At 53.9% G+C, this 23,055-nt stretch overlaps 1 protein-coding gene across 2 annotated transcripts; it reads right to left on the bottom strand.

The window, feature by feature from the left end:
* Window positions 1-547: 547 nt before the first annotated feature.
* NT5C1A (5'-nucleotidase, cytosolic IA) lies at window positions 548-21,900 on the bottom strand. 2 transcript variants are annotated; one of them, XM_023632754.2, is made up of 7 exons: window positions 21,136-21,357; window positions 19,066-19,199; window positions 14,221-14,388; window positions 13,629-13,758; window positions 12,074-12,196; window positions 9,812-9,996; window positions 548-8,167 (listed from the first exon to the last, which is right to left on the bottom strand). In XM_023632754.2, the coding sequence occupies exons 2-7, from the start codon at window positions 19,111-19,113 to the stop codon at window positions 7,802-7,804; spliced, it is 1,020 nt and encodes a 339-aa protein (XP_023488522.1). In that variant the 5' UTR covers window positions 19,114-19,199; window positions 21,136-21,357; the 3' UTR covers window positions 548-7,801. The 2 variants fall into 2 exon arrangements, with proteins under 2 accessions (XP_023488522.1, XP_001916620.4); XM_001916585.5 differs by lacking the exon at window positions 19,066-19,199 and having other exon boundaries at window positions 21,136-21,900.
* Window positions 21,901-23,055: the final 1,155 nt, after the last annotated feature.

The raw sequence follows: 23,055 nt of genomic DNA, 5'->3' as shown, positions 1-23,055 counted from the left end.
GATGCACAGAGTTTTGAGGGAGCCTATTTGAGGAAATCGTGTTTGAGATGCACTGTGACAGGGGCTCAGCAGCTGGAGGTGAAGGGGAGTGCAAGAGAAAGGAGGGTGGTGGACAGAATGGTGCAGAAGTATTGGCCCTAGGTTGGGTGGGCTGTGGAGGGGGGCTGAGGCGCAGGAGGAAGTCTGCGGCTGGAGTCTGAGTCACCCCCTTCTTCCTCCATCTCTCATCCTTTCTTAGCTTCTCTTCTTCCTCCCACCCCATGCCCCACCCCCCGCTTGGTAGTTCCAGATGGGGACATTGAGTCCACGCCAAGAGCACTGCTGGGGGAAGATTGCCTTCTGATGGGCTCAGGCTGCCGTCCATGGCAGAATCTCCCCTCGGGGTGGTCTTCATGTGGAGGGAGTGGGTCTACAGAGAGACCCTCGCAGCCATCAGGGAACTGATCCCAGGCCTGTTCACTACACGCGTCCCCATTAGCATTTCTTGAGGGGACCCTAAGCCAGTGTGTGATTACAACTGTGAGAGGGGGAAACACAACAGTATACGTTTATTTTTAAAGTCTTCTTTTATTTGAATGGCTTTTAAGAAGCAGAGGCCCATGTTGCAAAATTAAGGTAGAGGACAAGCATGGGGAGTGAGAGGGATCCACACTGACAAGCACGCAGCACCCTTTTGTCCTGTGACTGGGTAAATGCTGCAGAGCCAGACAGAGCTGGGGCCTGGGGAGGGCTGAGAGCAGCCCAGGGAGGGGCAAAGCCAGGAAAAGCAGGAGCAGTGTTATCCTCGGGGCGAGGAAAGTCACGCAAATGAAGAAACACATGCTCCGACGGTTTAAGGAGGCACTTAGAAGATGTACCATCAAAAACAACCCAAGGAGGTCAGGTTATATGGAAGACTGGGCGGTCCATGTTTGCAAAAGATAAAAGTAGAGCTTTCATAAAGCAAATGGTATAAAACAGCGCTTCTGACAGGTAGATACAAGCACATCATGTGTAGAGGCTTCATTTCAAATCTTGTCCTAAATTGGAGGTACTGAGATACTTTTAAGTAGAAACCGGAAGTTAAGGATGTGTGTGCTATTAATTAATAAAGAAGTTCGGATGTACACAGTTTAAAACACACAAGGGATGGACTAGGTTATCTCTAAGGTCTCTTAAAGATCTCAAACTCTGTGAGTCTGAGGGTAATATTCTTACACTCTCAGTTACTCGGTTCTGAAAAACCCAGTTCCCTGGACCTGGGCCAGTGGGTGCAGACTGGAGACCCAAGGGCCGGATTTAGCCTGCAAGATGTGTTTTATTTGGCCTGCGCAGTGTTTTCTAAACTCAAAACAGTTGCCAACATTTAGAAGTCCAGATTTCTAGCTTCCCTTGAAAAATGGAGTGGAAGACCCAGCAACACCAGGCTGCATGCCCACATGGCAGCACCCGTGTCGGACGACAGAGCGTTTTCACCAAAGACCCCGCCTAATCCTCTTCGCTCCTTTCTGTTTCCTGCCTGGCCCTTGGGGGCATCAGGGTTTGTGACTTGGCCCTGGCATCCAGTGTGTGGTGACTTCATGATTTTCTGCTTGGTGGCAGCTACAAGCCTAGCCTTGAGGCCTTTACCCTAATTCTGTGGCAGACCCATCTCCACAGTTGGCCCATGAAGGTGTATTCACCCCCGGGCCAGGAGCGTGGGAGTCAGTGACACCAGTCCCCAGAACTTTGGTTAGTCTTACAGGGGCCTCTCACTTTGCAAAGATGAGTAACTGAAAAGCTGCCAGCCATATTTCACTTTCATAAATTGAATCCCAAAGGTCTCTGGGGGATGGCCCAGCAGGGAGAGAATTCCTCATCAAAGCCAAGCATAAGTCACTTCTGGGCCAGACTAGAACACCCAAGCAGAGGAAGGAATCCCAGTTTAGGCTGGGCTGGGCCAGGGGGGCAGGGAAGAAGGCAGCTTTTCTAGCCATGGCCATGAGATGACCAGGGCAGCTGGGAAGAATTGGCTGGTTTTTACACTTTATGTCATAGTTAGTGTGAATGGCTCCATCTGAATTTGTGCAGTGCACAATCTGCCCAACTATGCATGTTGGCCTTGGACTTTCAGAGGAAGGGAAGAAACAAGTAGAGATGGTGAAGCAGGTACAGCCAAAAGGGTTGTCCTAGCACAGATTTTACCACTTCCTTCCCAAAGCTGCAAGGATTAGGGGTGGGAGGCAGAGGGTTAGGACCAAGACCTTGTTGGCCAGAGGCTAGAAACTGGAGAGAAAGATAAGAAGCCTGGCCTCAGCAGCCCCCGCCCGGAGCATGCGCTAATGCCCATGAGACGATGGGAACAGCCAGAACTAGTCCCAAGAAGCAGGGCTGGCCATCAGTATGTGGAACCCAGGATGCTCAGTTAGCAGAGATAACCATCTTGTACACTCACACTCACACACACACACACACACACACACACAGAGTTGTCAGCAGAGATTTCTGACTCGTTACACACACCCACATAAACATGCACACATGCAGTTTTTATCCTGTTGCACACACTCACAGGGGTGTGTCCATACACACAATCACAGTGGTTGTTGGTAAGAGCAATCAGCTTCTCACACAGGTATTTTTAGCAAACATTTTCAGAGCCCTTCAAGTCCTTTTTGGCTTAGCTACCTGCAGGAGTCCAGCACTGCACCAAGTAACATGGCAGGAGAGAAAAATAAACCAGTGAATGAAACCACCGAGGCCAGAGGCTGAGAGTGGGCCTGCAGTGCCACCTACTGGCAGGAGGGGGTTTTACTTTGCTCAAAGACTGGGTGAAACCCAGGACAGTTCCTCAGGGAGCCACCAACTACAGGATGCTAGTCTCCCTCGTCTTTATGTTCTGCCCGAGTCGGGTGAGACCCTGGCATCCTCAGAGTCACACCACAGCATCAGAGAATGAACATTCAGGGCCTTGCATGCTCCCTGGAAAGCAATACCCAACACCAGAAAGGACAGCAAAATAGGATTCCATCCCTCATGTAGTGGCTGCCTGGAATGCTGGGTTGAGAAGGATTCTGAGGCCAAGTCTAGGCTTAGCGGAGAAGAGTATCATGATGGAATGGCGACATCAACCATGGCGGTAGGTGGGACTGCTTCCGCACTTGCCATTCTTGCAGTGGATCCTGGAACCTTAGTAAATCCCTAGATCTGCAGGGTCCTAGATTTCTCCTGGTCCACAATTCCATCATGAGGCATGTGTGTTTGTTGCTCACACCCTCATACCACAGGAAAACTGCCATTCCATCTTTCACTGGAGTTTTATCTCTTGCTTGATCAGTAACTTCTGCACCGATACAGCGCTCACTGGGACCATTGTCGTGAACAGTTTGTTCTTGCTGCCACAGAGAACATGTGGAGGACTCGTGAGATCTGAGCACTAAAGTCAACACGGGGCACTTCGCTTTATCCAAAACTAATATTTAACCAAGGCCCATCCGTCTACCAGCACTTATCACTCCTCGAGAGGCCCCATGAGGGCAATAACAAGCTGAGAACAAGAAAGCCACACTGAGCAGATGCTGCACTGCCAGCTGGGCTCGACCCCAGCCAGGGGTCCTGCTCCCTGCCCCTCACTAATCAGCTTGGGAGGGCACACCCGAGTCAAATTTGTGCATCAACCACATTTCAAATGACAACAGGCCATGGGTCACTTGAAAATAGTCAAAAGTTGAAGTCTTAATCCTCAGACACCAAGGGTCTGCTGTGTTGGCATCAACTCTGCAATTCTTTGCAGCCCTAACAATGCTTGCAGGTGGGCATGGAGCTCCCACGTGCTGCCCTGTGGGCAACAGAGCCAGCCTCCACCTCCCAATGCTTCGGTGGATGTGAGCTGGTCTCTCGCACTGAGGAGTGGTCCAGGGAGGTTTGCCTTAGCCCAGGGGTCAGCGAACTTTGTCTGTAAAGATAAATCTTTTCAGCTCCGTGCTCTCTGTTGAAACAATCCGACTCTGCTGCTGCAGTGCAAAAGCAGCCATAGACATCTGCAAACAAACGGGCATGGCTGTGTTTCAACAAAAGTTTCTTTATCAAAACAGGGGGTGGGCCAGGTTTGGCCCAAGGAACCACTGTTTGCCAACCCTGTGTTAGCCCAATGCAGGGTCTTCAGACTGGCCTTCATAGAACTTGGGGGTGTTTGGAGGTATTTCAGGGGGGCTGCAAATGTTTGGCTTTAAATTATTCTTAGTTATTTAGGAAGGTATAACAAAAATGTACACACTCAAGTGTATTAAAATAACATGCAGGAGGTCAACATGTGAACTGACTATCAGGTGAACTCCTTTGCTATGAAGCTTCTATTGCCGCCTCTAAGCAGGTGTACGGGCCATATGGCAAACGGTTGAGCCTGAGTCCCAGCATCAGACAGACACGAGCTTCAGTCCCCGTGCTGCCGCTTCCTAGCTGTGTGACTTTGGACAAGTTACTTCGCCCCTCTAAATCAGTATGGCCGGGGCACCACCAAACAGAGTGGACACTGTCCATCATGCTGGTGCAGCCTCCTGAGGACCCTTTTGCTGGATCATGGGAGGAAGCACTGATCACAGTGGAGGGGTCAGGCCAGCGGAGGCTACTCAGCAGCAATCAGGGGCTTAGGCAGCGCGATTTGCCAATGGTTACAGAGGTATTTCAATATTTTAAGCACCAGTTTGCCTGGACTGGTGCACACTGGTTGAATATCATTATAATGCCAGACCATTTTGGATTTGAACTTCTTGCTGGTTTTGAATTCTTCTGGCGTTTTCTGCTGCACTCCCACCCTTCCTATTGGGCTCTCAGGAAGGGGAGGGGGCTGTTTTGCAGCCCTCTTAGCCGTCTTAGCACGCAGTAACAGGGCTTCTGTTTTTCTGCTAAGTGGCAGTTTCCATTGAGTCTGGGACTTCGTTGGCAGGCATCTCCTGGAAGTGTTCCGCAGGACTTGCAGAAGCAGTGCTGTTGGCAACAGGGGTCCAGATTTCGGGAGCTGTGGCCCCTCTGCCCAGTGCTGCAGGCCAGAGTTGGGCCTGGGGCTTTGTGCTCACCTGGCTTTTGAATTTGTCTGGTGATGAAATACACGACGCTCCTCGCCCCAGGGCTCCTCCTCCCTGCTTGAAACGATCAAGTGTGTCTGGCAGCTGCCTAAGCCTGCCCCAGGACTTCTCGCCTTTTATTCCAGCTACTAGAAGCCTTTTTTCCAGGCCTGAGATGCTCATTTATGGTTTCAATAATAGAATTTGGACCCCCAGTGTCTCTCATTGCCCATGGCTGTCTATTTCTATTAATGGTGGCTTATCTTTCTGCTTCCAGCATCATATTTGCCTGCTTCCCGGGAGACCTAGAAGAATCAGGTGTTGATCACTAGGCTCTGGGGGCAGGACCTCTTGGTTCCCAGGATCCCTGGGGTTTGTCTTAATTAGGTGACATCTGGTGCTGCCTTCATAGCGTATGTGTGGTCATCATAGCCTAATGCCATTCTGTGGACCACCAGCTGGCTGTGTGAGTCCTGAAGGCTCATCCGAGGGGGTCAAGGGGAGGTGGCAGAAGCCCTTACGTGGTTCAGCCAGGATCCGAGGTGACTTGAGTTGAGCTGTCCTTCTCACTTTCTTTTCATTCCTCGAGGCAGTTCTCAGGTCTCACAGTATCTCTTGGCTGGGATGGGGCGCGGGCAGGGGAAGGAGCTCAGAACCAGGCCCTCTGCCCTGAGGTCTCCTCTGTTGGCCAGAAGGATGCTGGCTGTGGATGGAAATGACCTTGCACAAGGACATCTTCATCACCTGCCCTTCCCCTGATCAGGCAGTCAGCCGTGGGCAGTGGGCGTCCGCCCCGGGCACTCAGCACAGCCTTGCCCTTCCTCCCAGGACCCGCCTCCTGGAGGCCTCCAAGAGGCCCAGCGGGACAGGGCTGATAGTGAAAGCCCAGCCCAGCACTTCTGGCCCAAACTGCTGCTCCTTTCAAGAACCACCTCTGTCTTCTCACTTTTTTCTCCTTCCTGGATTATCTTTCTGCAACTACTACCCTACTCTATAATACCCAGAACCTGTGTCCATTCAGATCCTGGGCTGAGTCCTCAGAAGGACAAAGGTCAGGCTCCAGGTGGCCCTTCCCCCCTTTTCTGCTCTCAAAAGCGTTCCAGCTCTCCTGCACACACCTCCAGGCTCCCCCCCACACTCCCGCACCCCCGTGATACCTTTGGCCGTCTTCACAAAGTGCTTGCTCACAGCTAGGATTCCCCCAGGGAGCCGGGCAATCAGCCCCCCACACAGACATCTGCTCACCCCTTCTGGGTCTTCCTGAGGACCAGCCATTGGTGCTCCTGCCCTCCTTCTGGAGAGAGCTAGGCTGGTCAGCAAAGGAGGAGGCTGACTCATCAAGCAGTGACAGTTCTCCCCTAGAAGTGGTGACGAAGGGGCTCCTGTTGGGGTGGAGGATTCATCAGTGCACTGCAGGGGGAAGTCACCTTATCCTGGAGTCCCTTGCACAGCATCCCAGTGACGGAGAGCTCATTATCTCCATGCACGATCCCATGGCTGGAGAATCTTGCCATCGCACATTTCAGCTCCTTCCTCTCTAACTGATCACTGCCCCAGACCAGACCTCCCCACATCGCCCCAGACAGGCCTTCCCTCGGGCTCAGCCTGGACAACGTCCCTCACTGCAGCCACTGAACTTTCTTCCCTTTCATTTGGGCCCACAACAGTAAACCCTGATACTCTTCCTCTTTCCCCATTGGCAGAGATGCTTGGCAGCACAGCAAGAGGCAATAATTGGGGAAGTGAGGGCTGAGGTGAGGGGGTTGGCAGGCAGGAACAACTGAACTTTGGCTAAGGGAAAGGCAAAGCAAGCACTGAGCCCATTGCCGCTAGAGCTCCTCCCCAGGAAGAGCCTGCAGCACCCCCTGCTGGCTGGAGGAGAGTTTGCGTGCAGGGGAAATTCACCCCCAGGCTCCTCTCACGAGCCCTGCATCTGGCGGCTGACCCCTTGATGGCTCAGATTCGAGGATCACAGGAAGCGGATAAGTCTTTTCCAGTGGTTCCCAAACGTATAAAACTGTAGGTAGGATTGCTATGGGACGATTTGCATTTTGCCCATATAGCAAAGGCCTCCGGACTAAGGTGCCCGTGGGGGCTGAAATATCCTGCTATATCCTGAAGCAAGCTGGGTATCCCAGCATGGGACTGGAGCAGCCCAGAAGAAGGGCCGCCTTTTCGTAATTCATTCTGGAGACAGCATCCTTCTGTAACTTGCACAAAGGTGCCGTCTATACCAGCAGCAGCCCTGGCACAGAATGCTTCCTTCAAAGAGGGCAATCTTATAAAACCAAGCTTCTAAGGGTAAAGGAGAGTTTGAAAACCACATAAAAGATGGGGAAACTGAAGCCCACGAATGGAAGGGACTTACTCAAAATCATGCAGTTAATGCCAGGACGGAGCTTAGAAGCCACATCCCTTCTCTCTCAAATCAGTGTTCTTTGCACTACACGGAGCTAAATTTCATCCTAAGTCACTGTTGAGGCATCCTGGCTTCTTTGACCTTCCCACCCTCAGTTCCATCAACTTCCCCTTAAATTCAGCAACGCTGCACAGTCTTGCTTTCCTAGCCAGGATCATGGCACAGTGTCAGCCCAAAAGGAGGGCTGGTAAGAATGCTGGGCCAGTCTGCATAGTTTCCTACAAGTACAGCACTCATAGGGACGAGGGCAGACATGCGGAAGGGCAGAATGGTGAGGAATTAGGAGGGGCCACTGTGTGACTCAAAGAATGACAGGGAGCTGAGCCTGGAGCAATGCGGGTCAGTGAAGCTGGGGGCTCAGCTACTGTGCAGATGGGGCCTCATTTGGAGGTGCAGTCCGCCGGGGTGTCTGTGCCACGCCATAAGGTACATGGGCGGCTACTGTACCCATCTCCTGAGCCCCAGCCACGTGGAACATCTGGTCGTCAAAGAAGATGTGTGGGCGGATCTTCTCGAGGAGGGGGCCCTTGGGTGCTCCCGCAAGGAACAGGGCCTCATCCGTCTCCAGGCCCCAGCTGCGCAGGGTCTTGAGAGCCCGGGCCCCGGAACTGGCTGCACTGCGTGCCGTTACCAAGTAGGTGCGGATCGGGCACTCCAGGCGCAGGCCCTTGGAGTAGAACTTCTTCTGCAGCCTCCCCAGTGCCTCCAGAAAGCCCTTTAAGGGGCCCTATGAGAAGGCAAGGGAACACTGTGAGCTCATTCCCTTCCCAAACATTTGCCCCCTCTCCAGCTGGGCTCCTACTTAAAGCACTAGCATCTTGCTGTTAGGCGAAGGAGAGCTTCTCCGGATCCCTAAATCTCTCACTTCTGCTCTGCCTGCTCAGGCCACTGTGTGCATCAACAGGACCGTAGGTACCTATGTCAGTCTGGGTGTTGGTACTGCTGGGGCTGGGGATGTCTGTGTCAGGATAACCATATCAGGGAAGCTGTTACTATGTATGTCCATCCATGTGTCCCCAGGTACATGGGTGCCTGCTCTGCAGCTCTGTAAGTGTGGCCTTCTGTGCTCATCAGCAGGGAGGATATTAAAAATACTTAGAAACTATGGCACAGGTACCCTCCAATCAGAATGGACTCTAGCTGCAAACAGCTGGGACAGACAGACCAACGAGTAATTGGCAAAAATCAACCTGCTCCCGGGGTGCGCAGGTGGCCGAGGGTGTCCTGCTCCAGCACTCTAGGGTCAGGGAAAGGATTTACTGTCTACAGTGCCCAGAACAATGAAGCTTAACGAATGAGGACATGTGACTAAAGAACCAGATGATGAGGAAGAAGAAAACTAACAGCAGCTGGAAACAAGGAAAGATGGGCTTCTCATCTTGGAGACCCCTCAGTCGCTGGGTGACCCGGAGCAAGCAGTGGTCTCTTGGGCCTCTGCCTACCACTTGGTGGGAAAACTGTCCTGCCCTGGATTCCGGAGGATTTTAGAGGAACCACTAACGGAAGTGAAATGAACACTCAGGGGCCACAACGGAAGCCCGCTGAGCTCTTGGAGAGAGGGGCTCTGGGATTATTGAGCACCCAGATTTTTGCTAAAAGTACAAATAGCAGCTCCCAGCAGGCCTGGAGAATCCCAACAGCTGCAACCCCAGGGAGTTTCCACCAAGCTCAAGGGCATATGCTGCTCTCACAGAGACAGAGGGTGAGTGAGGGTCCCTGAGCCCCCCTGCTGAGGGATGGATGGCAGGGAGGAAGGGCTGGTGTGGCCCAAAGCAGATGGGCCACCACAGACCCCACACCAGGTGGATCTCCCTGCCTGGGTGAGGGGTACCAGTCCAGCTTCTCCTTTCAACCAGCCAGGGAAACAGGGGCTTCTTGAGAGGATGGCAGCCTACTCAGAGGAGCTGGAGAATCTCAGGGAGGGGATGAGGGTTCCAGAGAGGGGATGGCACCTTCAGAGAGAGAGGATGAGGCCTTCAGAGAGGGGTGAGGACTTCAGAAAAGGCATAGAGACCTCAGAGAGGGGATGGAGTCGTCAGAGAGGGGATGGGGGCTTAGAGAGAGGATGGGGGCTTCAGGGAGGGGAGCTGTGAAGAAGAGGTAGGGGCTACAGAGAGGGGCTTAGAGAGAGAAGGGGGCTTCAAAGGGGGAGTTGGACTGCAGTGCTGGGGGCTCAGTGAAGGGGTAGAAGCTCAGTGAGGGGAGCCAAGGGTCAGGCGAGAGGGATGAGGGCTGGAGGTTTGGTGAGGGGCCCTGGCTGGATTCTGGGCCAAGCTTGGGGTTTGGTTCTGTGCTTGGAGGTTTCGGCCAAGGGCACGTTCTGGGGAGACACCTTGCTCAACTCAGGGCTTCTGGGGAGTGTGTGCAGCACCTGGGCCAAAGGTTTGTTCTCGTGGGCCTTCTCGTGCTCGAAGAACCTATCCAGCCCGTGGGCCTTGACGATGCGCTCCGACTCGTCCGAGAAGAGCACCGCGTCCCCATCAAAGGCCACGCGCAGCTGACTCTGGGATACAGCCACGTCTCTGCTGGGGCTGAAGATGGTGGCGGCTGCGATCCCTGGGCAGAGAGAGGCAAGTGTCGTCTGCCTTCCTCAGGCAATAGGGGTCCCCTGGCTCCTGCCTCAGCTGCCTGGGGCCAGGAGACAGCTGTGTCAGGCTACCCTCGCCCCACTTGCCTCACCCAGGACTCAGGGCAAGGCTAGAGAGGGCTAATATTCAGAATATTTAAAAGCTGGCCGATAAGGACGGACTGTGGCTTTTGCTCTGAGTAGGGCTGTGAGGGCCCGGCCTGTGCCAGGGTTTCCTTTTGAGTTGCTGCTTTGTGGGAAGGTCTGGGGGTGTCCGAGGGAACAGGGGGGCACTCAGAAGACTCAAGGCAGGAGCAGCTATCAATCAGTATGGAGGAATTTCAATACTTTAATATCTAGTAAGGTCATGCTGGTGTGGACCAGCCAAACGTCAGTCCTGGTTGGAAGGAAGGGTCCTCCAGGCCACTGCTGTCCCAGGAGTTCCTCAGAGGCCCCTGATGCAGACCTACAGGGTGGCTGGGGAGGAGCCTTGATCCTCACATGGCCTCAGTTATTCTCTTGCTGTTGATTCCAGCAGGTCCCTCCCCTTCTCTGGACCAAGGTAAAATTCAGGGCGTTTCAGCTCTGTCCAGGGCTGAGATCCCAGGCTGCAGTCTGGGGTGGGGTGGGTGTGGGCACCCTCAGTCTACCACCACAGTGGTACCCAGGTATGTTCTACTCAGGGCAGCCTGGCCGTGGTTGGCTACAGGAGGCAGTGCTAATTACATTCAACCATGTGCACAGATTCTCTGCAACCCAGGGCTTCTCCGGGGGCTCAAGGATGCCTCCCGGGAACCCAGGCTCCAGACTAGGGCTGCAGTGGACAACAGAGAGCCAGTGCTAGGAGGCTGGGGACCGGGCAGCTGGCCCAGTCCCTTTCCTATTCTCCATCTCTCCAAAGGCTACTTCAGCCCTGCCCTTTGGGAATCTAGGGTCATAGGGGCTGGGCATAGGCAGAGCTTTGGGAGGAGCGAGCAGTGCCAGCCCCACAGCAATTTCACCAGCTTGAGGATGCTATAAGTAGGATCAGGCCCTGGGCATTAGGCCAGGCACCTTCTCAGCTCTGCCAATACCAGAGCCAAAATGAACCAGAATCACCCCCACCCTGGGCAGGGCCTCCCTCCTGACTGTCCTCTGCTCCCTAGCCTGAGCTCAAATTACACGTATATAGAGGCACACATGCAGGCCAGTGCCAAGGGCCCAACCAGAGGATGTGACACCTGTCTAGGGAAATGGCTTCTGGTCCCTGGTCAAAGAAAGCCTCTTGGAGCCCCAAGCAGATCAGAGGAGTGAGGCATCAGTGAGGAGAGAGGCCAGGCTTCCAGGCAGGAGACAGCGTGAAAGAGGAAGGGAAAATGAATACATTGCTGGTTGATAAAGAAACCTGCCAGTAGCGTTCAGCCTGAGGGGCCCTCTTGGGCAGTGGGGCAGTCCTTCCTCCTCTGTGGGCCTGTTTTCTTCCATGTACAATATGGATACACACCCTGTTGGGAGCACTGAGACTATGGATACCACCCAAAGCGGCCCCTTGAAAGAGACACGTGGGAGGGAAATTCTCTTCGTCAGTACTTGCCGCTGGGTCTCCTAGACTTGTCTCAACACTGGCCAGCCCAGCTTCTGGAAATGCTAGCTATTTCCCAGACCCCACTGCTCAGGCTGGATTAGATACTGATCTCCTTCCTCACTGGCCCAGAGAGGGGCAGAGGCTGCCCATGGTCACACAGGAATCAGATCTCCTACTGACCTGGAGGATTCTTAGGGGGGGTAGCTTTCTGAGCTGTAAGGAAGGTTTCCATGGAAACAGAAGGTTGGGTGATGTTGCTGAGTAAAAGCATCCTTAACATGGTAGCACAGGAGGTGGGAGAGTGGAACAGATGGGCAATAAGTGGAATAGGTGAGGCCTTGTTCTCAGAGTTTACAGAACAGGTCATAGCAACTGAGGAAGGTATGCCCCTTCCAGTTACCATGGCAACCCCTAGCACCTGTTCAGAGCTTTAGGACCAGGCCTTCCTCCTCTGGGACCCCTTTGCCAGAGTCCCCACGTTCTCCCTCTCCAGTTTGACTCACCTTCATCAATGGCTTCCCGCACTTTTTCCGCATCAGCAGACAGGTAGAGGTTGGTGTGATAGGCCTTGAGGTAGCAGATGGGGCTATTCCCACCTGTCATGCAGAACCTCTCAATGAACAGGTCTGGGGAGGAGGTAGAGAGTACCCAGGTGATGCCGGGGCCAACTCTCAGGGCCTCAGAGTGGTCCCTCCATGTCCAATGGACGCCATCTTGGTTCTGAGTGGTGGTGGGGCAGCAGAGTGATTCTCTGAGTGATTTTAGGCCAGCATTCCCCCTTTCTGAGCCCCTCCATCCCTCATCCATGAAATGGGGGTGATCTCATCTCTGGAGCAACTGCTTGGCTCACAGTAACATCCTCTCATTGGGGAATGACAGTACTACAAAATGTGGGTCCCCCAGGCATGACTGACCCCCCAGCCATAGCTGACTGGATCAGGGCAGGCACCTGACCCAGGCTAGGCCAGCCAGATTCTCTCCCAGCCGGGACTGATCGTCACCTAGTACCCATGGCTGCCAGCTTGTAAAATATTTGCTGGTTGGTAAACGGCTGCTGCTCTGAGCCAATTGTTACCCCATCACTACCCCAGCCCCTCATGCAGGACAATCTGCAATGGAAGGAGAAATGGCTGGCACGGGAGCCCCGCAGGACCCTTCTCCAGCACTACAGGTGGCATCTGTCCTGATTACTCAGTGCCTGTGTCACAAGGTGGTTAAATATTTTGAATATCACCCCTCCTCCCAGGAACTTCAGATTAGGATTAAAAATGCCAACTGGCCACTCTTGGTTGCTTAAAACAAGCACTTGTAAACTTGTAAATTTTGGCCATATTCAGGAAAAGCAGAGAAACATAGCTTGGGGAGAGAGAGAGAGACACGGGAAAAAGGGAACAGACTTGCTGAGAGAAGCAGAAATAACGGCTCATGTGGCCCAGAGAGAAAAAAGAGCCCAGAAGAAATTTCCAGTACTTGGAGCCAGGCCTTTGTGCACCCAATTCTCCTTCATGTCCTGTGGTTCTAAGAGACACCGCTGCGGCCTAATAAGAAATTATTCTCTTCAGCTTCAGCTAGCTCAGGAGGGTCTGTTACTTCCAATCAAGCATTTGAAGAAAGACACAAAGCTCCTTCACTCTGATGACTGCACCTGCTTCTCCCAGCAGCCTTGAGGCCTGTTAGCCCCATTGCAGATAGAGAAACTGAGGCACGGAGGCAGCAAGTGCCCTGCCCGATCACACAGGGAGCGGGGCCTGTGCCACAGTGTGCTGGAGCTGGCTGGAGCCAGCTTGCAGGAGCCAAATGTTAAATATTCAGGGATTTTTGGAGCCAGTTAGAGTGTTCAACTGTCGATAGCTTGAAATTAGCCATGGTGGGAATAGTCACACCCTGAAATGGCAATGCTACAATCAGGGTTCTTTCCCTCTTGTTTTTTTTTTTTTTAAAGAGCCAGGCACACCACTGGGCTTGACATTCCAGCCAGTTTACCCGACCCTGCAGAGGTGTGGCCCTGTCCCCAGGCATCTGGTAGGGGTGTCCCATGGCCAGAGCCCCCGTGCTCACCATAGTGGTTGATACTGTTGATGAGACGGACACCCACTTGAGCGTGGTTGTTGGTCACAAGGACGATGTCAAAGACATCCTCGCTATCAGGGTACAGCTCCCGCAGCCGCCTGTTCACAGCCTCCAGAGCCTGGATGGGAGAGGGGACCCTCCAGCTAAGACTCCCAGGGACTGACACCTGGAGTTGGGAGCCAGGGCTGGGGAGGAGGGGTGAGCTGTGACCCAACGTGGGGAGGAGAGGGAGGTCAGGGGCCAGGCTTGGGGTGACATCAGTGGCCATGGACTGTCTCCTCCTAATCTCGCCATTGTACGGGTTGGTTATTGCTCAGGGGTGCCTCACTAAAAGGGGGAGTGACCAAAGTCCAGCCCACATCCCACTCACCCACGGGTTACCTGGAGTGGGGCTGCATTAGTCCAGAGGATAGGGTGGCCTCTTCTTCCCGCAATGGCTCTGTTCCCTTGCCATGCTGTGCTCCTGTGGGGTGGCATTTGCCCAGAGGGGGCCCCTTTTCCTTACTCAAACACCCATGGGAGTGCTTTTTCCTAATGCCCACAAAGGCACTGTGTGGCGAGTGGCGGAAGGGGCCCTCACCTTCACGAAGGGGAAGGCCGGCCCAGGGCTGAAGGGCTCGTTCTCGTGTTCCAGCTGGTAGCGCACGTACTCCTCCACGCCCTGCTCTGTGTAGATCCGCTGCTCCTCTTCCATGCGGAACAGGGCTCGGGACGACACAGCGATGGTGACTGCATTCTGAGGCTTGGGCTGCAGGGGTGCGGAGGAAAGGCCCTCCCTCAGACTCCCCTGAGGAAGGTCTCATGTGCCAGCCCCTCCGGGTACTGGGGATGGAGAGACGACCCAGGCCCAGCCTCTGCTCTTAGGAGGCTCAGCCTTGGGCTGGGGCAGACCAGGGTCAGGACCCCTCGGTGCAGGACCCAGCTGGGGACTGAGAGACATGATGGCTCTCCACCGAGGAGCATGATCGGATGTGAGGGATATGCCCTCGGGGAGTTTGCAATCTAGTCGGCCATCTGGACGCAATGGGAAAATGAATACAGTGTTTGTAGTCAGAGTATGACTGATGCTCAAGATGATCTCCAGATGGTTTCCATTAGAAAATGAGAGCTCCATGCCCTTAGGAAGAAATGATGCCCAGAAACATGATAATCATGTAAGAAAATTTATCTCCAGCCCAGATCTTTCTCCTGAGCTCCAGACTCCTATTTCTAACTGCCCCAGTTGACTAACAGACACTCAAGTTCAACGTGCCCAAGGCCGAATTCCCGCTGCCCTCTCCACCCCCAAACCTGATCACCTCCCTCCTTTCCTCACCTCACTGTTCAGCCCCACCATGCGCTCATCACCTAAGCCGGAAGCCCGAAGTCACCTCAAGGCTTCCCTCTTCCTCAGCTCCCTACCCCAATCAGTCAATCACCAAACCTGTCCACTCTGCTAGGCTCCATCCAATTCTTTCTCTTTTCCCTACCATAGTCCAGTCCCTCACCATCTCGCGCCCCTCCAATCTGTCACCCATATTGTCACCAGAGGATTCTTTCAAGTTCCGATCTGATCGTGGCACCCCCCTCCAATGGCGCCCACTTTTCTCCAGCTCTCTTCAGCAGCCTTGAGTACGGAGTAGGGAGCCCTTCACAACAGACTCCCACCTCTCGCTCCACTCTCACCTTCCCATTACCCTGCTTTGCTCAGTCTGCCCTTTCTCATGCCCAGCACACCTTCCCCTCTTCCTCTGAGCTTTTGCACATGACGTTCCCTTTGCCTGATCTGCTCTTTCCCCGACTCTCCATCCAGCTAATTTCTACCCAACCTTCAGGTCTCAAACTACATGTCACCTCTAGGAAGACTTCCCTCACCCCTAGTGGTGGGCTGGTTACCTCTCCTATGGGTTTCCTTTTTAGTTAAATTTAACACAGTTATAATCACTTATTTAACTATTCCAATTTCTAGACAGAGTTCTAGGGAGGAAGCAGGAACCAGGCTTAAGTTCTAAGGGAGCAGGAATTACGACTATCTTGTTCATCTATTGTCTCTCTAGTGCTTAGAACTGTGCCTAGCACATAGTAGGTGCTCAGTAAAGTCTTAATGCATGCAAACTTTTAAGTAGTATATTTCAATAACAAACAGTATTTGCCATGACAAGTATAACATGAACTAGAAATCAGTGCCCTAATCTGTTCAGATTGCTTGACATATAGTTGGTGCTCAGAGAATTTTTTTTTGGTTGATGCAAATTTGACAATTGCTTACTGGATCTTTGTGCCAGTCCTGTGGGCTCTGCCTGGTACAGACTTGGCTCCCACGCTCAGAGTCACAGATTGGTAGAGGGGAAAGACAGGTAAACACAAATGGAAAAGGGACTGAAATGAGCGACAGAACACAGGCAAAGTCTCCACGACAGGGGCTCTGAGGAGGCGTTCGGAGAGGAGGCATTTCAGCAGATTCCCTTTTTTTTTTTTAAGGAAGATTAGCCCTGAGCCAACATCAGCTGCCAATCCTCCTCTTTTTTGCTGAGGAAGACTGGCCCTGAGCTAACTTTCATGCCCATCTTCCTCTACTTTATATGTGGGACGCCTGCCACATCATGGCTTGACAAGTGGTGCTTAGGTCCGCACCTGGGATCCGAACCAGTGAACCCCGGGCCACCAAAGCAGAACATGCAAACTTAATCACTGCGCCACTGGGCTGGCCCCTCAGTGGATTCTTGAAGGAGGAGGAGGGCACAAGGAAGGCACGAGGAGGTGTGCAGCTACACAGTGCATTCACAAGGGTGAGCAGAGCTCAGGTCATGGGCACGGGTGTGGATGAGCCCAGAAGAGTAGGCAGGTGCTAGATTGCAGAGGGCCTTCCTTAGGGCCCCAGGATGGCCTCAGAGCTCCTTCACCACCTCCAGTGGAATGGGAACAGGAGCAGGCCACCACGGATAGCAGCTGGAGCCTTTACAATCCTTGGGGAGGATGAGAATGTGGGAGACCAATGGATTCACAGACATCTGGAGTCCTACCACATCTCTGTGACCTGAGCGGTCCTGGGACCGTGATTCCCACCTTACAGATGAAGACACAGGAGCTCAAGTTGGGGGCAAGACTCATAAATGAACCTCACGTATCAGGAGACCTCTGGCGTCTCCTGACAGCTCTGTGGACACGCACTCAACCCCTGCTTCTCTCTGGAATCAAGCCTGGATCCTAATCAGTTGGTGACATTGAGTGATTACCACATGACAGGCACTGTGCTGGGGACACGGCAGGAAACAATACAAGTGTGATCCCTGCCCCCATGGAGCTTAAGCTCTATCCCCAAGGCAGAGATTTGTGCCATCCTATCGAGAGCACTATCTAGTAGACATTTCTGCAGTAATAGAAACAAATGTCCAGTGCTGTCGTGTGGCTACATGCGGCTACGGAGCAACTTGAAATGTGGCTAGTGAGACCGAGGAACTGAATTTTTAATTATATTTAATTTTAATCAATTTCAACTTAAGTAGCTACAAATGGCTAGCGGCTAGTGAAACTTTAGAACCTCAAAGTAGGAATGGAGGACCAGAGAGTTCCCCAAGCTGGTGAGGTACACCTCAGTTTGCTTTTGACCTTTACCCCAACCAAGATGGCGTATGTGGACTGGAGTGTCAGTGGAAGGCAGTGGCAGGACACGGCCTGTCCTCTGGGGCTCAGCCCAAGTGCCTCTCCCAGGTGCCAACCACCCTCGTGTGTCTGTGTGTCCTTGAGCCGGGTACCTCCCACCCGCCTCGGCTACTGTGAGCCTTCAAGGAAAGAAGGTAAAGTTAAAAGACCTAAGAAAAGGGGTGGCAGAGGGATGGCCAGGGATGGTAAGGCTGGGGTTGGGGGAGTGGGGAGACCCACTCTCATAAACCCAGGAAGCCATCTGGCCTCTAGGACACGAGCTGAGCTTGCCCCACCCCCTGGGCTTACTGCCCCAGGCACAGGCCCATCACCCCTTCAAGGACAGAGAGCCTGCTGCCCTCCCAGCCCCTTCAGGCAGGTTCCCAAGCTGGCTGCTCCAGCCCAGGCAGCCAGCCAAGGTCTCACTCCTCACTTTCTGTCCCACAGTCCCTTCCAGACTACAGCATTCTGCGTCCCCTCTGGCTGATCTGCCCAGACCCCACCCTATCCCACCTCTGGCCATTACAAGAAAAATATTCCGGCTGTATGGGCTCAGGAGTCTCTACTTCCCTCTTTTACAGATGGGGAAATAGGCCCAGAGAGAGGCAGAGTGTTACTCTAGGTTGCACAGCAAAGTCAAGGCAGAGCCAGGATGAGATCCCCAGTCTCTGGCCTCTAGCCTAGCCTCTGTCATCAAAGCAGCCCCTCCAATGTGCCCCTCCTCAATCGCTCCCAGAAGATCCCGCCCCTGCTACTTCAGGCACTTCTCTGGGACACTCCCCCAACACAGCCCTCCCTGTCCAGATTTGAGAGAAATGGTGAGGGGCGCTGTGCCTCAGACCGAGGTTTCTAAGGGCAGGGTTCTCTTTCTCCTCAGAATGGAGGTCCCCAGAGCAAGACCCTGCCTCCCCGCTCAGCCTGCTCTGACACCTGTCATGGAAGGGGGAGTCCAGGGGCCCGGAGGGCAGGAGCTGCTGCAGGAAATGTGCATCCCAGCTGGGAGAGACAAGCAGTCTGTCCAGGCTCCAGGTGGAGTGGAAGGAACGGGTGAAGGGGGCTAATCAGAGCCGGGAGAAACCAAGCACTCAGGGACCCTCTGGACCCAGCTGCAGAGAGAGGCCACCCCGTCACATATTGTCAGGTGCACCTAAGGACAGTTCCTCCGGAAATCAGAAAGAAGTCCAGATTCCAGACTGGGAATTGGGTCCGAAAGACCCTTATCCCAGACCAGGGACTCAGCCTGGGAACACTGGGCTCCAGGGAGCCAGGGTCCTGCCAGCTCTGCCTGTCTTCCACGGGGCTGGGGGACAGGGTGGAGGTAGTGGAGGGCCGCCCAGCCCCACCCAGCTTGCCTGAGGAGCTCTCATTTAGGCCAACATGATTCTGCCTGTTGGGCTCAAGATAGAGACATGGCCAGAAGCTGTTATTTCTAGAAGGACTTAGAGGGAGAAGGGCTCCAGAGGAGAGGGGGACAGATAGGTCCGGACTGAGGAAGTCGTCTGACCCCATGAGGTGAGGGCCTCCTATGGGTCTCGGGGGTTAAATATTTCACTCAGGCTCCTGGGAATGAGAGTAAGCCCAGGCCAGGCCCGGATGTGGCCCATGAGGCCCAAAGCCCCCAAAATAGCCTGTGGGAGGAGGGGCTACTACAGGGAGGAGTGGGGGCCAGGAAGCCACCAAGCTCCTTGTCTCCCAGAAAACAGTGAGGGTTGGGGGCTGATGGAGGGGTCATGACCGACAGCTGGGCCTGAGCTCCCAGCTTCCTTAGTGCTTGGAGAGGAAATGGGTTATGAACTCCACTCACCACTCTAGTCTCCAACGTCCATCCCCTCCTCTCCATCCCCCAGGCCATGACAGTACTCCAGCTTCCTCCTCACCAGTCTGCCTGCTGCCAGAAGCATCCTCTCCAGTCCATCCACAACACTACCCCAGAGGGATCTTTTTAAATGAAAATAGGACCACATTAATCCCTTGCTGCAAAATCTGGCAATAGCTCCATAATGGTTTTCATGCTTTTTAAAAAAGTAGGTTGACCTTTTATTCAAATGAAGTCTTGTAATATGTAAAACAGATATTACCATATTTTCCTGGTGTAAATTTATTTTACAAATTCAAATGTATTTTGCTGTATTTATTATAACATCAACCAATGAAAACAACACAGTTGTTCGGGTGACGACAAATTTGAAACTGGGTAGCAGGATGCCGGAGCAGACTTAAGTTTCATCATCTAGTCAGTGTGTTTCTGCGTTTGTTCGTTAATTGCACAGTATTGAGAAAGCCCTGATTCGCACCAATAAGTGCTTGCAAATGGTAAAAGGCTTTTTGTTTTGTTTTGTTTTAAACTGCAAGCCTCAAGAGACTCAGCAACAATTGTCAGCAATCTCAAGATACTCTTTTATTAAATAGAGCACAGGAAAAGCTTTATCCTGAGGTTTGCTAAAACAGAAGAAAACAAAACCAACCTGCCACATAAGTTAATGTGTTAATGGTCTCCAGGGTGCTAAACTGTCCACATAATACATTTGAGTGAGCTGAGTTTTATTATACATTTTTAATTGTTTAAAACATAGTTGGAAGGAGAAAGAAAATAGGTTGGATTCACATGTGTGCAGACCCTCTGAAACATGGGCCTCGGTAGAACCCGGTTTTAAAACCCCTCACCCCACTGAATAAGGTCCAGGCTCCTTACCACGGCGTTCAAGGCCTTCCATGGGTCCGCAGCACCCCTCCAGCTCTTCCCCAAAGATTCTGCATCCTCCCACTCAGGTTCAGAGACATCTCCAGGCCTTTTGCCCATCCTGTTGCCCCCTCCACCTGGGAAACTCCACCTGCTCAGGCTTTCAGATCAGCTCAAATGCCACCTCTACAAAGCCTTCCTGAGTCGGCAGTCACACCTCCCCTATGCTCCCACTGCATCATGTAGGAGCACACACCACATCCAGGGTCTCCCTCAGTGCACTGCGGGTTCCCGAGGCAGGGACTCAGCCTAGTTCATCACTCACTCCCCACTGCTGAGCCGAGCCTAGAGGTGCTACAGGACATGCCTGTTGACAGGGTGGGCCTCGTGGGGAAGGGTATTTGGAGGGAAGCAGCTGGATGCTTTAAGGTCAGGCTCTTTGGAGGATGCTCTGAGCCACCCTCTGTCCTCTGTTCCCTCCTCAAACTCTGAGATCTGGGCAGCTGGAGTGAGCAAGGCCAGCGGCCAAGAAGAGCATCATGAACTTGTCCGATGGGGGGAGGAACTCTTTCCTCTGTGTGAGTCCCGGAGAGCCGAGACCACCACGGGGATCCCGGGGATATTGAGGCCCACTGCGAGGGGACAGAGCCCGGAGCTGGGGCGCAGAGTCCAGCTTCGGGAGCCGGGAACCAGGGGCACGGAGCACAGATCTCAACGCAGTTCCCTTCCCTTAGGATGCGGGGAGCGCAGCGCCCCAAGCCCAGAGCCTGAACACAGAGGCTCGAGTGTGGATCCCGGTGCCCATACGTCAGAAACCGGAGCGGCACAGCAAGGAGCCAGAGTCGGATTACCCGAGTCCGGGGCGCTTCCGCAGATGCCAAGGACCGGCTTTGCCAACAAGTGCTGTCCGCACTCCCCGGGCTGTGGGCGAGGGAATGCGCTCGGCCCCGAGCTCGGCCCTGATGACAGGGTGGGGGAGGGGGATCCTGGCGTGGAACCCGAGCCCCGAAAAAAACACCGGAGCAGAGCTCCCAAAATAAACCCGAGCCGGTGCCAACCGCCGGGCGCATTCTGGAGCTGAGGGGCTGCGTTGCCTCCTGGAGGTGCGCCGCGGGTCCCTCTCCAGGGGGCTTACCACCCCTCCCCCGGCGACCCTTCCCCTGCCCTCCTCCCATACCCATGCCCTGCTTTTACCGATTTGGGTTTCTTCTTGGGCGCGAGGTTGTCGTAGAAAGTCTTGGCTTCCTCCCAGTGCGGGGCCGCGGCAGTCTCTGCCCCCGGCCCGGGCTCGCGGGGCTCCCGGGGCGCCCCGGGTTCCATGCTCCGCCTCTGCCCCGTCTCGGCCGGAGCAGGCGGCGGAGGAGACGCGGAGCTAGCGGCCGGGGCTGCAGAAGGGACGCGCGTCCCGGGCGTGAGAAGGGGGAGGGCAGCGGCCGGGAGTGAGAGCGCCAGCCCCGCGGGAGGGCGTGGTGTTGGCGGGGGGGGTGCCGATGGGGTGCTAAACGCGCCCTCTCGGATGCCCGTGTGTCGTTGCTCTTGTATGTGTATTTCGGGACAACTGAGCTCTCCTTCCCAGACCGTTCCACGCACCAAGTGAATGGGGGATTGGCTCTAGGAGGAGGGGGCCTGAAGCGGGGCTTGGGGCTGTTGGGGATACAGGATTGCGGGGATCATGATCTTCGCAGGCTCTCGCAGGCACCAAGAGAGGGGAGACTTGACAACTCTTTCCCCCCAGGATGGTGATTCCCAAAGGAGAAAATAAAAGTTAACCCCCTCTGCCCCCAAAAAAGAGCTAGCCCCCCTCTTTCCGCTCTGATACCAGAACCCTGGGACCCTGAGCGGCATCCCCTTCTCTAGACCCTAGTCCATTCCGTGGACAGGGAGGAGGTGGTGGGTGGACAACTGTGTCCATGAGCAGGAGCCTGCTCCTAGCCGGGCGCACAGCGGACAGCTCTTCCCCACTAAGGCGAAGGGACTGGTGAAGGCTGTGGTGAGACCAGGCTCCTCTCCGCCTGGCGGGTGATCCAGACCGGAGAGCCTCCCAGGGACGCTCAACCCGGATTCTTGCTGGCCCCTTGATGACCAGCAGGGAGCGCTCACTCCCAGGTGCCACCTGCCGAGCTTGGGGTGGTTAGTTACATGCCATGAAGAGACATGCAGGGAGGGGAGAAAAGGAAACTTGCAACCAAAGAATCTTGGACCACGGTCCTGGAGTTCCAGGCATTGTCTCCTTTGGTGCAGATCCTGCGGTGCAGACACTAATGCCACCCATCCCAGGTACAGGCCAGGAAGCAGACAAGGGGCATCTCTTTGTGAGCCTAGAAGTATGGACAGGTGAGTGGGAGCAGCAGAAGAAAATACTGGCTTAGCCTGGAAGGCATCTGACTGGGAGGGAGTACAGAATGGTGGGATCTCCCCAGCCTTCCCCACGTCCTGGGAGGAACCCAACAAACTTTGTGTGGGGGGAAGGGGAAATAACAATAATAATAAAAAGTTTTAGGATTGGGGAATGTTTGTTTAGACTCGCCCTTCTCCAGGCTTAGTAGATTGTTTCCACAGAGGGCCTCAAACTCTCTCCCATCCTGCCTGCCTTTTGGCAATGTGACTTTGACACTCCTCCCAGCCAGAAGTGGAGCGGAATCTGAGTTGACACAGTGCCTTGCTTTGACTTGCTTTCACTAATAGAATGCAGCAGAAGTGATGCTATGCGGTTTCCAAGCTTAAGCCTTAAGAGGCCTTGCAGATTCCATTTTGCCCTCTTGGGAGCCAGGTTCTATGTAAAGAAGTCTGGACTGTCCTGCCGGAAAGGCCAGATGGTGAGGCACAGAGTCCCTGGAAGATAAGAAGGCACTGGAGAAGAGTGGTTTCCCAGGTAACTGTCACTACCAATTGCCAGTCATATAGGTGAGGCCATCTTGGCTGTTTTAGCCTCACCCCGGTGGGACAGCAGCTGTTGAGTGACCCCAGCCAACAGCACACAAAGCAATAAACCTCCCAGCTGAGCTCAGCCAACCCACAGAATCATGAAAAATAATAAATCGTTGTTGTTTTAAGCACTAAGTTTTGGAGTGTCCTGTTATGCAACAATAGATAATGCAACTCTAGGAAGGGGTC

This window comes from Equus caballus, chromosome 2 (assembly GCF_041296265.1).
Source record: "Equus caballus isolate H_3958 breed thoroughbred chromosome 2, TB-T2T, whole genome shotgun sequence".
In the NCBI taxonomy this organism is placed as follows: domain Eukaryota; kingdom Metazoa; phylum Chordata; class Mammalia; order Perissodactyla; family Equidae; genus Equus; species Equus caballus.
This window is presented reverse-complemented; position numbering and strand designations above follow the sequence as displayed.